General features: G+C 43.8%; 1 protein-coding gene across 2 annotated transcripts in view; it reads right to left on the bottom strand.

Moving 5' to 3' along the window:
* Nucleotides 1-1,042: 1,042 nt before the first annotated feature.
* The window catches only part of Dipk2b (divergent protein kinase domain 2B), a 43,569-nt gene continuing 30,956 nt past the window's right edge, over nucleotides 1,043-13,655 (bottom strand). The window contains exons 3-6 of one of the 2 annotated variants that reach the window (XR_013106071.1): nucleotides 9,127-9,300; nucleotides 5,801-6,089; nucleotides 2,602-5,094; nucleotides 1,043-1,927 (exon numbers count right to left, since the gene is read on the bottom strand). Coding sequence is in view for 1 of the 2 variants with exons in the window: in XM_034485737.2 (XP_034341628.1) it covers nucleotides 4,754-5,094; nucleotides 5,801-6,089; nucleotides 9,127-9,300 (804 nt within the window). In the remaining variant the exon portion in view is untranslated. Of the gene's footprint in view, nucleotides 5,095-5,800; nucleotides 6,090-9,126; nucleotides 9,301-13,655 lie in introns of both variants that reach the window. The other variant, XM_034485737.2, reaches the window with a different exon arrangement.

The following is a 13,655-nucleotide window of genomic DNA, read 5'->3' as shown; positions in this document are numbered from 1 at the left end:
GCTGTTTAAGGCTTATTGTAAATATAAAGGTTGTGTGTGTATCTTTTATCTTGGAATTGAATGATCAAGGCAGGATAGAAACCCCTGTTGGAATTAACAATTTCTACAACAAATCAGGATTCCCTCCAAGATAGCATTGTGGGTCTCCATTCTCTATGAAGATAGTCTCTGTTCTTTTCCTACATTTGCCTTCAAATAGAGACATCACATGACTTACAGGAGACAATATTTCTTCAAGAGTAAAACTAATCCTCCATAGTTTTATGCACACAAAAAGCAAGTCCCGGAAAAGGTAGACAACATAGCATTTATTTTAACTCCAGAGAAAATGTTCAGGTTTTGATGTTGTAAGATCACAGGCAGGAGACTCAACAATTACCATATTAAACCACTGAAACCAGCATACTCTTGTATAGTCAGACTCTCCTGAATCTGATCTCATAGGCTTTAAGCATATATTTCACCTCTGTGTCTTACACTTGCTCCCTTTGCATGTGCAGGACAAACAAACTCCCAATAAATGGTAGCAACACTCAATGCCAAGTGTAAGGAGAATCTGTATCTGCAGTCCTTGCCTGCTCGGTGAGCCTGTAACCTACACAGCAGAGGGCTCCAGCTTAGCTTTGCTGTCTTATCTTACAACTATGAGCTGTTTCTGAATAGATCCATTTCACATTCCCATTTTTCTTTGCTTCCCACAAATCATATAGCCCAGCCTACGGTTAAAAGGTATGGCTGATATAAACTGGCAAAATAATGCCACCACTCAAATCTCAGGCAGTAGAATATAACTTATTATAGTTTTATTCTGGGTAAAGTCTCTTGCATGTTGACCCACTTGTCTCTTGGCTATTGAGAAGTGGTTTTTTCTGATTGGTAGCCAGGATAGCACATGAACGCCATAGGGAAGGGCTAAAGAAGGCAGTCATTGTTCTCAGTGGGAGCATTTCTTAGCCTCTGCTTTGTGTCTAGCCCCCCCCCCCCCCCCGTTATTAAAAACACACACATCAAACTACCACCTCCCCACCCCCTCACCCCCCCCCTGACTCAGGAAGCTCTGAGCTGGATGACAAGTAGGATACAGATCTTCCTGAAAACAAACTCAAATGAGGCACAAACATGTAGACCAGAATGCCAGGGACAAGGTTCAGAAAGTGATCTCTGGTGGCTGGACTATCAGGAAAGCCTCTGAATAGACATAACACTGAGCAGGGTCTTCAGTGATGTCTAGAGCTTTGGAGGAAGGAAGCCCTCAGCTCTGGATGAGGATCCATCTTATACTTTCCCATGCCAAGTTTTGCTTTGGATGTATTGGTGGCTAAAACTAGGGTCCCAGCTTGCTAGGCAAGTGCGCTACCAGTGCAGGACATCCTTAGCTTAAATATTACTTTCCATTTGCTCACAGTAGACTGTTTGTGAATGTTGCCAGTGGAGCTCTCTGGACGATGATATTCAGTAGACTTTAGTGTGTGTATTGGATTCCTGCAAGTGCTAAAACAAATTACTAAGAATAAGGTGGTGCAGCCCATTAGAATTGTATTCTCTCACAATTCTTAGGGTTTACTGGGTTGAAATTAGGGTATCTTGAGAGCCATAGTTTCTCTGGAGAATCTGGCAGAAGGATTCCATCCTTGCCACTTCCTGGTGACTGCTGGAGCTCCTTGGCTTATAGTTGCATTGTGTCAGTTTTGACTGACCTCTGTCTTCACATCACTGGTTCTTCTCTCTCAAAAGTTCCTCTGCCTCCATCTTATGGGGACACATGGACTTCCATTTAAGACCACCTAGACAATCCTAGAAAGTCCCACGATCCTTAACCACATTTTTTCCTATATAGGCAACTGTCACAGCTTTGGGGGATTAAGATGTGAACATGATTTTTGAAGCCACCATTTTGGCCACTCACTGGTGCTCATTTAGTCAATACCTATGAAAAGAATTCATAGAAAAAGGAGGGTCAGGGTCAGTTAGACTATGACGCAGGCCCATCAGGGTCTTGGTCTGATGGAGGTAGAGTTTTGGAACAAAAATTACCCGTCCAGGTTGTACCTTAGTGAGCCAAAATGGTTGAGGCAACACATTTCATCACAAGCCCAGTAGACTAGGTATCGTTATGCCTTACGATGGGTGTTGCCACAAATGAAGCCACAGAGTGACCAAGGCAGAGCCCAAAGGGATGACAGTTAGTTCTGCCTACCACCTACACTTCTGCACTGGAGAAAGAGGTGTCCCTTGTGGAGGGAGGCCTGGAAGTTCTGTTCTGTGTCTATCACAGGTGGGGACAGGAAGAGAATCAACAAATGGCAGAGAGTGAGTAAGGAGGATGTGGCTTGGAGAGCGCACCTCGGAGGGGTCTGTGATCTTTGGTCATGATGGCAAGAAAATGTCTGCTTTGCCTTCAAAATGTGTGAAAAAGGGGACTTCTTAACCTCTTGATCTTGCAAAAACCCACCAGATGGGGAACCATTTCCCCATCCAAAGTGTTAGGCCCTGCCTAAACGGCTATCTGTCTTTCTTTGGCCTGAACTGCAGATATACACACAGCTGCACAAACCCATAGCGTTTGCCTTAGTTCATATTATAAACAAATCTTCCACTCACCTCCTGGGGGTATTCAGGTGGTTTTGTTCTTTGCTCACTTCTGGGACTCCATCAAAGAGGACATAAGATTTCTTTGTTCTGATTCAGTAGGTGTCTAGAGCTATATTTCCTTCCTAGATTTAGTAGCTCCATGATTTTGAAGGGTCATTTTTTCAGTCTCAGACCACTGGTCTAGAGGACCCATTTCCTCCTTCTTGTTTTCCACACATATATGTGGTAGAGAGGTAAGAAGAGGGTTAAGTCCCATTTCTCAACTCTGCGGAGCCTAGATCAAAGTCACTCACAATCTTCAGTGGAAAAGCAATGGTTCTACTGACAGAGGATAATCCTGATATGAGCACTGGAGAATCCTGGGGGTGGTCTTATGTCCACATGCATCTTTGGCGAGTCTGAGGCTGCAGCCCCTTCCTGGGGTTCTCTAGTCAGAAGGCTGCCTGGAACCACGTACTTCTAGCAAGAGGAAATCATGAAAACGCAGGTAGGAGATTCGGTCAGACTTCATTCTCCACAGCCAGTCAGAGAACACCAGTTTTAAAGCTTCTCAGGCATGGCACCAGCTTGGTCTGTTATCCTCCCTGCTGTGGTTGCCATGGAACAATGTCTGGAGCAGTTGTCAAAAGGCAACATCGAAAGGCCACCTGGTATACCACAAGATTCAACTTGGGATTCAACTTTACATGTGAATGAAAATAGAATTGAATAGTCCACAACGAGAATCTGAGACTGATGAGGAAGGGAACTGGGGAATGGACTGGTAGGGAGGGAAGGTTTCAGCAGTATCCCAGCAAATCACAGCCTCCCTGGACCTCTGTTTCCTTCTGTATGCAATGAGGCTTGTTTAGTCAGGCATTCTGACTGCCAAGGTGCTGATTTAGAGGTAGCAGAAAGGAGGTAGATCAAACAATCCCAAGTAGAGGCCTCATAGGGAGGCTAGATAAAGGTCTAAGAGACCTTTATGATTGTTATGGAGGGCAGACAGTATCATGCACAGAGGCCTATAAGGCATGTAATCAAATACTTCAAAGGTATGGCAAAATAGTTGTTGAGTAAAATGTATTCCGTTGGTTGACTTTGAAAACAAATGTTGTTTTTATAACAACTTGTAAGGCCACATTTGGATGAGAGTTCTAGGTCTCCTCGAGTGGTGCAAAGAGAGCAGGCCCTGGTCCCAGGCTGCAGCTACAGTGAGCAATGGAACCTGTTCAATGCCCCACAGGCTGCTGTGCTCTGAAATATGTTTTTGCAACTTAGCTGCAGTCACACTTGCCACAGCCTATTCTGGCTAGCCCTGAGCACAGCTGGATACTAAATTGGATCTATTCATGGGGGATATGGGGCTCCTTTGGTGTATGACTCAGTCTTGGTTTTGTAGATGCCCAGACAGTCTTTCCTGCATTGCCTACCTTTTGCTGATGGTCAGACTGTAGCATGAGTTGGCCTTTCAGTCTTTGCCTGTTTCCCTCCATCTGCCTTCCCTGTATACATATCCTCTAAGAAATCTCAGGTAATTGGGTTTTGACCCTTGCTTTTAGAGGACCTAAGTAAGTATAATGGCCCCAGTTGTCCCCCTTCTCTTCTTACCCTTGGCTCTTTTCCACACCCTGAGGTGACTTCTGCACATGCATAAGGAGTCCCAGCTGCCCAGAGAGTTCAGGAGCTGGTGGGTGAGGACATCTTTTTGGCTTATAATTTCTTCTCCTCACAGATGCAGAAGAGTAGGAATGGGGGACTTGAGTCCCAATGGCCCAAAGCCCTGCCTTCCCTTTGCCTTCTACCTACACCAGCCTCCCAACACATGGGACTTTCTCACTTACCCTATCTGTGTGTGCTTCTGGAACATGCTTTGTGGGTCACAACTGTGTTCCTGGGCCCTTACACCTCTGTTTTCTTTAAACTTGTGAAAATCTGGTAAAACATATAGAAAATGGAGGTTCAAAGATATTGAGGGTTCACACCTGTGCCCACCTCCTGACTCCGCCATGGTGTCCTAGCCAGTGACATCAATCAAACAGTGTCAAGAGTTTCTCCCTCTAGTTTTCTGTGTTTCTTAGGAAATCAATGTACTTAAATATTCAAAATGCAATTGCTTCTTACAATTTGGCAGTCATTCATCAGGGCCATGGAAGCGCTTGTAGATTGTCCCTTCAGCCACTCAGAATCTGTCATTATACTTGCAGTCTGGGTAGCGGTAGGCAAATCTAGGATCACAGGTTCTCAGAGATCTCAAGATGTCCTTCAGCTGACTGGTGGCCCCCAAAACTTCTAGGTCTGTGCTGGCATCCTTGCTACACAGGCTGAGGGTGGAGTCTATCTCCTTTTGCACAGGGGAGGGAAACTTTCCCTGGAGAAGTTGAGGCAGCAACTGCTGACACACCAGCACAAGGCTTTGCTTCTCAGGGACAGTGTCACAGGAGGACAGCTGGACCTGGCAGCCAGAAACCAGGCAGCTAAAAATGTCTTCATTTTCTCCAGTCCTGGCAGTTGCTTGGCTGCCTAGAAGAGAAATAGAAACTATCAGATCACCCTTTCTTCTAATTTGATTCTTGGAAATAAAGGTAAATCAGGAAGAGAGAAAAAGGATTTGTTTTCTCTATCTTTGCACTTTGTAAAAAAAAAAGTCATAAATGGGAAAAGTTTCTTGTTCTATTATTGTGCTCAGCAAATTTGGTCACCTTGAGAAACTGAGGCTTACGGGGCTCTAGAACACTGGCCGATCCTTTGTCAACGCTGAGAGACACAGCTTGCTCACACAGCTCATCCAGTTCTTTGTTTTTGTTATTTTCAAACTTTACAGAGTCAGTATCAGCACTGATTGCAAAGTACATCAGGCTGGTAATTATGTCTTAGATTAAGGCTAAGAACATCTAAGGAGGAAAGCTCCAGTGGGAGAGAGACCTGTGACTTGTGTATGACTGAGGTACAAAACTGTCCTTTGAGGGCTCATCGGGGTTCACACGTCAATGGACAATATTTCTTACAGGCAAGGCCAAGCTCACTTTCCCTTTGGAAATGAAGATGAAACAGAAATTCAAATGGGGGAGAGGAGACATTGTTTTATGACTGATAACATCCCCCAAACTTGAATTAGTGACACACAGAGTGCAAAGGCCCAGGAGTATGACCCCAGGTCACCCCTCTTTAGCTTTGGTCACCCTGAAATCCCCCTTGACAGCTTCTCAGCCGATCCCATGCTGAGTACCTTCCTGCTTGTCGATGATGCCTAGTGCACTGGCATCCCGGATGAACAGATGCCCATTGTCAAAGATGCCAAACATGCCTGCATCAACATGGGTGAAGTAGAAGAAATAGTTCAAATCATTGCTCCTCAGGGACTCCAAGACCCCAAGGAGTTGGTAGGCAAGGTCAGCAGCTTGCTCTGGAGGGGCATCATAAAATTCTTGCAGCGGTCTGGTGCTGGTACTAACCAGGAATCTACCACAGGAGCCCAGGTACTTGGGCATCGGCCAGCCCTCTGCTCCGGGAAAGATCTGCCAAGCCAGAGGGAGCAGGCATTAGACACAGAGAGAAATCTCACACAGGCAGCTTGCTTCTTTCTACCTTTTGCCCGCAGCCCACATAAGTAAGTCTTACTGCCAGCCTGGATCTCAAAACATGCTGGCAAAACATTTCTTTGTCTTTTTATACCTTTTGCCATGTGGTAAGGCTCCTGTCCTTCCCCCACTTTTGTAGTGCATTACTAATGGAAGGAAAAATTCAGGGAGGAGGCTGTTCTCATCTGTGCTGTGGATCAGATTTCACAGCTCTCTCCAAGTGGGACCAGAGAATGCTAACCAACTTTCAGTAATTTTCATTGGTATCCAGGATTCAGGGAATATGTTTCTTTTAAGTTGTGTCATTTAAAAAATATGACTAGTCTACAATTTTCAATATATCATTGCTTAGAAGTCATGGGAAAAATAAGAAAAGATTAACTTCAGGGTAGCTGCAAGACTAATACTAATACTAATACTAATACTAATACTAATACTAAAACATTATTGCAAACAGGGTATCATGTATGTATATAGTTCTAGCTTTTCAGGAGGCTGAGGTAGGAGGGTTGAGGCCAGCTTGCTCAACAGAGCTCATGAATAAATAGAAGAATACAAGTACCTGGTTTTGGGATAGGACAACAATCACGCACGTGGCTCTTCCTTGGCTGTCCCCACTGCTAGGCTGAGCAAATCTGCCTGGCTCTAGTAACTACATACTCAAAGATTCTTCTCAACTGGAGGGAAGCTTCCAGATACACAAATACTTATTTGGGGGAGTGTGTGGTTCAGCCCATCTCCTTGTAAGAGTTCTCAGGTTATGGATTTGGGAGACAGAAAGTAGGGAGGGAATTCTAGATGGGTTTTTCTTGACCATTTTTCAAAATAGTTTTTTTAGCACTCCATACATGAGCACTGCATTTCCATCACTTCCAACCCTCCCTTCTTCCTCTTTTTTTTTTTTTTTTTTTTTGAGACAGGGTTTCTCTGTGTAGTCCTGGCTGTCCTGGAACTCACTTTGTAGACCAGGCTGGCCTGGAACTCAGAAATCCGCCTGCCTCTGCCTCCCAAGTGCTGGGATTAAAGGCGTGCGCCACCACCACCCGGCTCTCCCTTCTTCCTCTAATTCCTCCTGTATCCCCTTTTTTTTTCTCCAAAGTTCATGATCTATTCTTCATTATTGTTACACACAGATACATATGTTTATATGGATATATCTTCACACATGTGTATACATTCTACTGAGTCCATGTAGTGTTATTCATATGTGTATGTGACCAGAGCTGAGCATTTGGAATTGGGCAATCTCTGGGAGAGTTTGTTCTGGAAGAGAATGATTTTTCTACTGACTACCTGTAGCTCTTCATCTCAGGGTAGGACTGTGTAGAAATAGTTCATGTCCATGTTAGAATATCAACTGGTGATCATTTTTTTTATGAAGCTGCAACAAACTGATGACAAAAACTATAAATACCACTTTATCCTTTGATTACCTTCTTAAGAAAACAAAGTAAGTCTATGTCATGCATCTTTGTAGCAGACTGCTTATCTGGCACACACAAGACCCTAGGTCCCATCCCCAGCACTACAGAAAAGAAAACAAAAAATAGACGACAAAGCTCCTCCAGCCCCTCGACAATTTTCTGGTAACTTTACCCTTTTAAGTCACATTACAAAGAAGTCATGCTCTTTGTGCTTTGAACTTCACCTAACTGGGGCACCTTACATACTATGTGTCTCACAGAGATATCCTACACCTATTAACCTTGTCTAAATGTGTGAAGCCACTCCTGGGTCCAATCTCACACTCTCTCAGGGTAAATCCCAGGGTTGAGTGGAGTATCTCAGCCCCATGGTCCCAGGCCAGGTCTATCAGGAGCCAGGCCTTCAGTAACTAAGGTGCCAACAAAAGTTAGAATTGTGAGAAAAAGACCTCCAAGAAGACCCCTGAGCCTGCAGGGCGAGTGGCAGCTCCTTCTCTGCCATTAGCACATTCAGGGTCAAAGATACTGGGCAGGTTTTAGGGGAAAGAGTACAGCTTGTTGTGTCTAATGTCTAAGACACCTTTGGGATTAGGCTTCATGGTGGAAACTTTCTCTTTCTGAGTCTCGATGGGGATAATGCTAACATTCTGGGGGGGGGGGGGGTATCGTGAGCACTGACAGTGAGGGCAAACCTTTAGCACAACACCTGGCAAGCAGCAAGACTCCAATAAGCAGCACTAGCTCTTTGGCTAATCTTCAGGAACTGTCTTTGTTGTGGTTCCTTTCTTCTCTACTTGCATCTTTATATTTAGTATTTTAAAAGATGGTCTCATAAAGCCTGTTCCCCCATGCCCTGGTTTCTCTCCTCTTTTTCTCACCTCCCTCCCTCTCTCCCTTCCTTGTTCCTTCTCTTCCTCCTACTACTCTCCTTCCCTCTTCCTCCTCTCCAACCCACTCCTCTCCCCTTTACTCTTTTTTCCCCCATCTCTTTTCTTCCCCTTCGACCTCTGACATCCTTTCCGTCCACTCTGTGACTTAGGTGTCAGAGGGATTTAGCCCCACAGGTTCTCTGGATGTCTCTTAACATGGCACATGTCTCTGTCTCTTTGACTAGGCATGTCCCCAGGCCCCAATATATCCATATTTATTTGACCACTCTTCAATTATGTCACTTCCAGTTTTTTTTCTCCTTTCCAAACATAGTATCAGGGAGTATTTGTGGGTGGCTGTTTCACCAGCCCTTGAGTTTGCTTAAATCTTACTTTTCTTAGTGGCAGAGATTAAATTTACCTTCCTCCACAAAACCCTTCTTGGCTGCCTCAACTTGTAAAGTTGGCTGCTGTTCCCTACTACCCCCACCCTCAGCCCTGCATGCCCATACCTCTTTCCTCAATAGCTGCCAAGGCTGTCAAACATTTACCTGATGTTGCAAATGTACTGGCACAGACTTGTGGCCCCAAGACATGCAGCAGGAAGGGGAGAAAAATCAACCTAGGTGTGGTAACACAACCTGGGAGGGGAAGCTTGTGTGAGGGAGTGTCACTGAGTACCTGCAGGATGATGGGGTGTGTATTGACAGCCAATGTGTAGAGGAGACGCAGCTTGTCACGGTCAGTGAAGTGGTCCATGAAGATGCTGCCAGCATCGACTACTTCAGCATAGCGTCGAACCACACGGTCCAAGAGTCTTTGCGAAGGGCAGCGCAGGAAGGGACTGGGTAGGCCCTGGAGACACACAAGAGAGATTTAAGATGCAGAGGTGTTGCTGAATTTTTGTAAGTGACACAGACACTGAAATGGGAACCCAGGTGAGTAGTAGAGGAGAAACCCATGGGTGGTTGAGGACGGTGCTGAGCAAGAGGGTGGAAACCCCTGGGTGGCACACAGGGAATGGGACACTCCTGTAGGTTGGGGCAGGAGAAGGCATAATGAGCTATGGAGGAATGGGGGCATTGGAGACATGGAGGCCAGTTCTGCTTCTTTGAAAGTTTGAAGCTTACTTTTTCTCCCTATACAGCAAGGATAGCTTCAAAAGAGAATTTACAGTCCCAGTCATACTGCTGTCCATGTGCTTTGAAAGCAAGCTCTTTTCCCATGGCTGCCTTTTTACAGATGTAGGATAAGACTGTCTTGGTTGAATACAGAGTGTCCAGTGTAAAGACCCTTCCTAATGGGGCAGTCGGTAAAGTTAACTCATTATCAAGATTTCCCCTGAGGATTTAGATTTGCAGATCCATATGAGAAAGAGGGCATATGATAGAGCTATAAGGAAAGCAACAGATACTTGAAGAAAATTCAGAGAAAAATGATGATGATGACGACGGCGACGATGAAGACCACCACCACCACCACCACCACCACCACCACCACCACCACAAACCCTACAATTACTGCTTTCCAGAGCTCAGGCCTATAAGCTGCCATGCTAAATTCTGAGTCAGGGATGATGCTATGATTTGACTTTGTCCATCAAAATTTCATGATTGGAACTTTAATTCCCAAAGTCATATGTTAATGGTATTTGGAGGTGGGATCTTTAGGTGGTAATTAGGATTGGATGAAGCTAGGAGGGTATCCTAATAATGGTATTAGTGGACTTTTAAGAAGCGGAAAAGAGGGGATCAGTGGTTAATAACACTAACTACTCTTCCAGAGGTCCTGAGTTCTATCCCCAGCAACCACATGGTGGCTCACAACCTTCCGTAATGGGAACCGATGATGCTTTCTTCTGGTGTGTCTGAAGACAGAAAAAGTGTACTCATATACATAAAATAAATAAATCTTAAGAGAAAAAAAAAAGAAGAAAAGAGACCTAAGCTAGCACACTGGCTCTGTCACATCATGTGATGCCTCTGTCAGCTCATGATACAGCATGAAAGCCCACGCCAGATGCTACTAGTATCAAATTCTTGGACTTCCCAGCCTCAAAAGCCCTTAGTGAAACAAATAGCTATTCTTCAGAAATTGGCCTGTGCTGTTCATGCATTGCAATAGAAAACAGACTAAGATGACATCATCACAAATTCCTTATCTAGAAAGTGGCTTCACTGAGCCTTTCTTTGTTCCTTGTCCGAGGGAAGCCAAGTCACTGGGAAATGTGGCTTTACTGAGGCACTCAAGGAAAGGCAGTGGGTTAGAATAGGGAGTCCTGAACCCATTTAATCTTAACCTTTACCTCAGGAGGAAAGTGGTGTCATCTCTCTTACATCACAGGAATAAACTTAAAAAAAATTCTTTTAAAGCATTCAGCATCCAAGGTTGCCCCCCCCCATCATATTATGTTAAAGCTAATTTATATATTAATCATCTAAGATGTTCTGAGTGACTTTTGATGTTTCCAAAAGCAAATATTGGTCAAAAGGTGAAGATTTATCAATGCTGAACACATCTGAATATTTGCTCTGATGGAAATATAAATTCTATGAAAGAAAAGACCATTAGTTGTTCTTAGAAAGAAAATCCTATTTTTAGAAAGAAAAAGAGCAGAAGTTGGCTTTTTACCTTAAGATTGAAAGTTGGCTTTTCTCAGTAAGGTCACCTCCAACAGCTGCATGTAGAATGTTGAATAAAATGCCCAACAAATGACATTTTACTCTGGGTGAACTTAGCTGTTCTCAAGCTCTCTTAGCTCCAGGGGGAGGAAAAAACCTTACATTCTAATAAACCTGTTTCCAGTTATACACTTGAACACCTCTGATATGATTTTACTGTTAAGTATGCTTGTAAAACAGAGCTGAGGTTAATTATGCATCACAGTTAATCAATGGGCTCTCATTAAGACAATGACAATTTAATTGTCTCAATTGGTAAGGATAGTTAAAATTTTCTTTATCCAAAGCAGGGAACTCTTGTTTTGTTTTATTAAGAAAACAACTGACAGGGCTAGAGAAATGGCTCAGCGGTTAAGAGCACTGACTGCTCTTCCAGAGGTCCTGAGTTCAATTCCCAGCAACCACATGGTGGCTTACAACCATCTTGCAGTGGAATCAGATGCCCTCTTCTGGTGTGTCTGAAAACAGCTACAATGAACACATATACATAAAATAAATAAAATCTTAAAAAAAGAAAACAACTGACAGTTTTATGCGTACTCTAATTTTGTTCTTTTGGGGGTGGGGCTAAGATAAGGTTACTCTATGCAACATTCCTGGCTGTCTTGGAACTCGCTCTGTAGACTAGGTTGGCCTCAAACTCACAGAGATTCACCTGCCTTCTGCATCTTGAGTGCTGGGATTAAAGATGTATGCCACCACCACCCGGCTAATTTTGTCCTTTTAATAAAGGCTATTTCTTATTATTTGGGCTATCTCTTTCCTCTGAATTTGCCCACACAACAGGAAGTGTTTTCATGTGTCAATTTCCATCTACAACTATCTGCTAGTCTAGTGATGGTTTTGAAGTAACCACATGGATGATTTCAAAAACTTGATTAATTAAAAAAAAATCAATATCATACTTGTATACAATGCGTTGTGATTATTCACCTCCTCCACTGCCCTCTCTCATCCCTCTACTTCTGTTGACATCTTCTTTTCAATAAGTCTTCCTGCTACTCTTGTGTCCTTCCTTTTTTTTTCCTCCTGCCCATGTGGACAGTCACAGCTGCTGTGTGTTCATAATTACATGGCTGTGGCATATCCATAAGAGTGTGTCCTACTGTACTCCTCCCCATTAGTTCTCACATCTCCCTCCCCTCCCTCTCCCTCAGTGTTCCCTGCATTTTAAAGGGAGAGTGTCCATTTTTTATCCAAGTACTTAGCAGTCAGTTATTCTCAGAACTTTGGCCAGTTATGGGTCTGTGCTTTGGCCATCACCTATCCCAAAAGAGGCTTCTCTGACAAGAACTGAGAGCTGCACGAGTCTGTGGGTATAAATATAAATATTTACGAGGCAGTTTAACTACATTTCCACTTAGCACAATATATCAGTAGTAGATTATACCGTAGGGCCATGACCACTCTAAGTCATAGACTTTTGGCCAAGTCTACAGTGTCAGACATGTATTTCTTCCTACAAAATGAGCCTCAGCTAGTCAGAAAGTGGTTTGCTAGTCCCAGAGCATCTATGCCAATATTTCACCACTGGGCATATCTTGATAGGCAGTACAGCATTTTAGCATACAGGGTCCATAGTCAGGTATGATTGTTGATGATGATTATAACCCAATAGCCTACACTGCATCTTCCAGTGCTATGAATGTTAGCTAAAAAGGAGGAATCTTCTATGTCAGTTCCAGCTTGGTTTCTCTGTATTCTGTATCCAGAATGTGTTGTCTTCAGTAATTGGGTCTTATGGTCTAGGTCTAGTGGGCAACCAAGTGCAACAGTGCAGCCTCTATTGATTTGGGATGCTCTAGGGACTAGCTAGTTGGCTAAAAACTCATAGGGAGGTATCTTACACCTGCTACTGGTACTTTGGTTTAAAAAAAGTATGGCTTCTGGAGCTGGACATGGTGGTACAAGCCTAGAACTTGGGAGGTAGAGGGAAGTGGATCCCTGAGTTTGAGGCCAGTCTGGTCTACAGAGAAAATTCCAGGAAAGCCAGGGATACACAGAGAAACTGTCTTGAAAAATAGAAAAAGACAGACAGACAGACAGACAGGCAGGCAGGCAGGCAGACAGACAGACAGACAGAGAGAGAGAGAGAAAGAAAGAAAGAAAGAAAGAAAGAAGAGAAAGAAAGAAAGAAAGAAAGAGAAAGAAAGAAAGAAAGAAAGAAAGAAAGAAAGAAAGAAAGAAAGAAAGAAAGAAAAGATATGATAAGAAAAGACAGACCATGGGCTTCGGGGATCTAGGCTAAGCTGTATGGTAGTTGAGACAGTTCCTCGGTGGTAACTCACAGTGGGGATTTCTTTGCCAAGGAGGTGAAAGACTCATTGAAAATTTTGCATATGATGATGGAGCCAGGATTCTAACCCAGGCTTGTCTGAGTGCCACAACATATTTCTTTGTATTGAACCTTCAGTCTTCTTGTTAGGCCTTCTGTCTCTAGTACTGTCAGGCAATACAGATGTCAAATGCAGAAACTTGATCTCCTGTGCCCTTATTTCTTCAGAACAAATTCTCCCAGGCATCGTGTGG

This window comes from Arvicanthis niloticus, chromosome X (assembly GCF_011762505.2).
Source record: "Arvicanthis niloticus isolate mArvNil1 chromosome X, mArvNil1.pat.X, whole genome shotgun sequence".
NCBI lineage: Eukaryota > Metazoa > Chordata > Mammalia > Rodentia > Muridae > Arvicanthis > Arvicanthis niloticus.
This window is presented reverse-complemented; position numbering and strand designations above follow the sequence as displayed.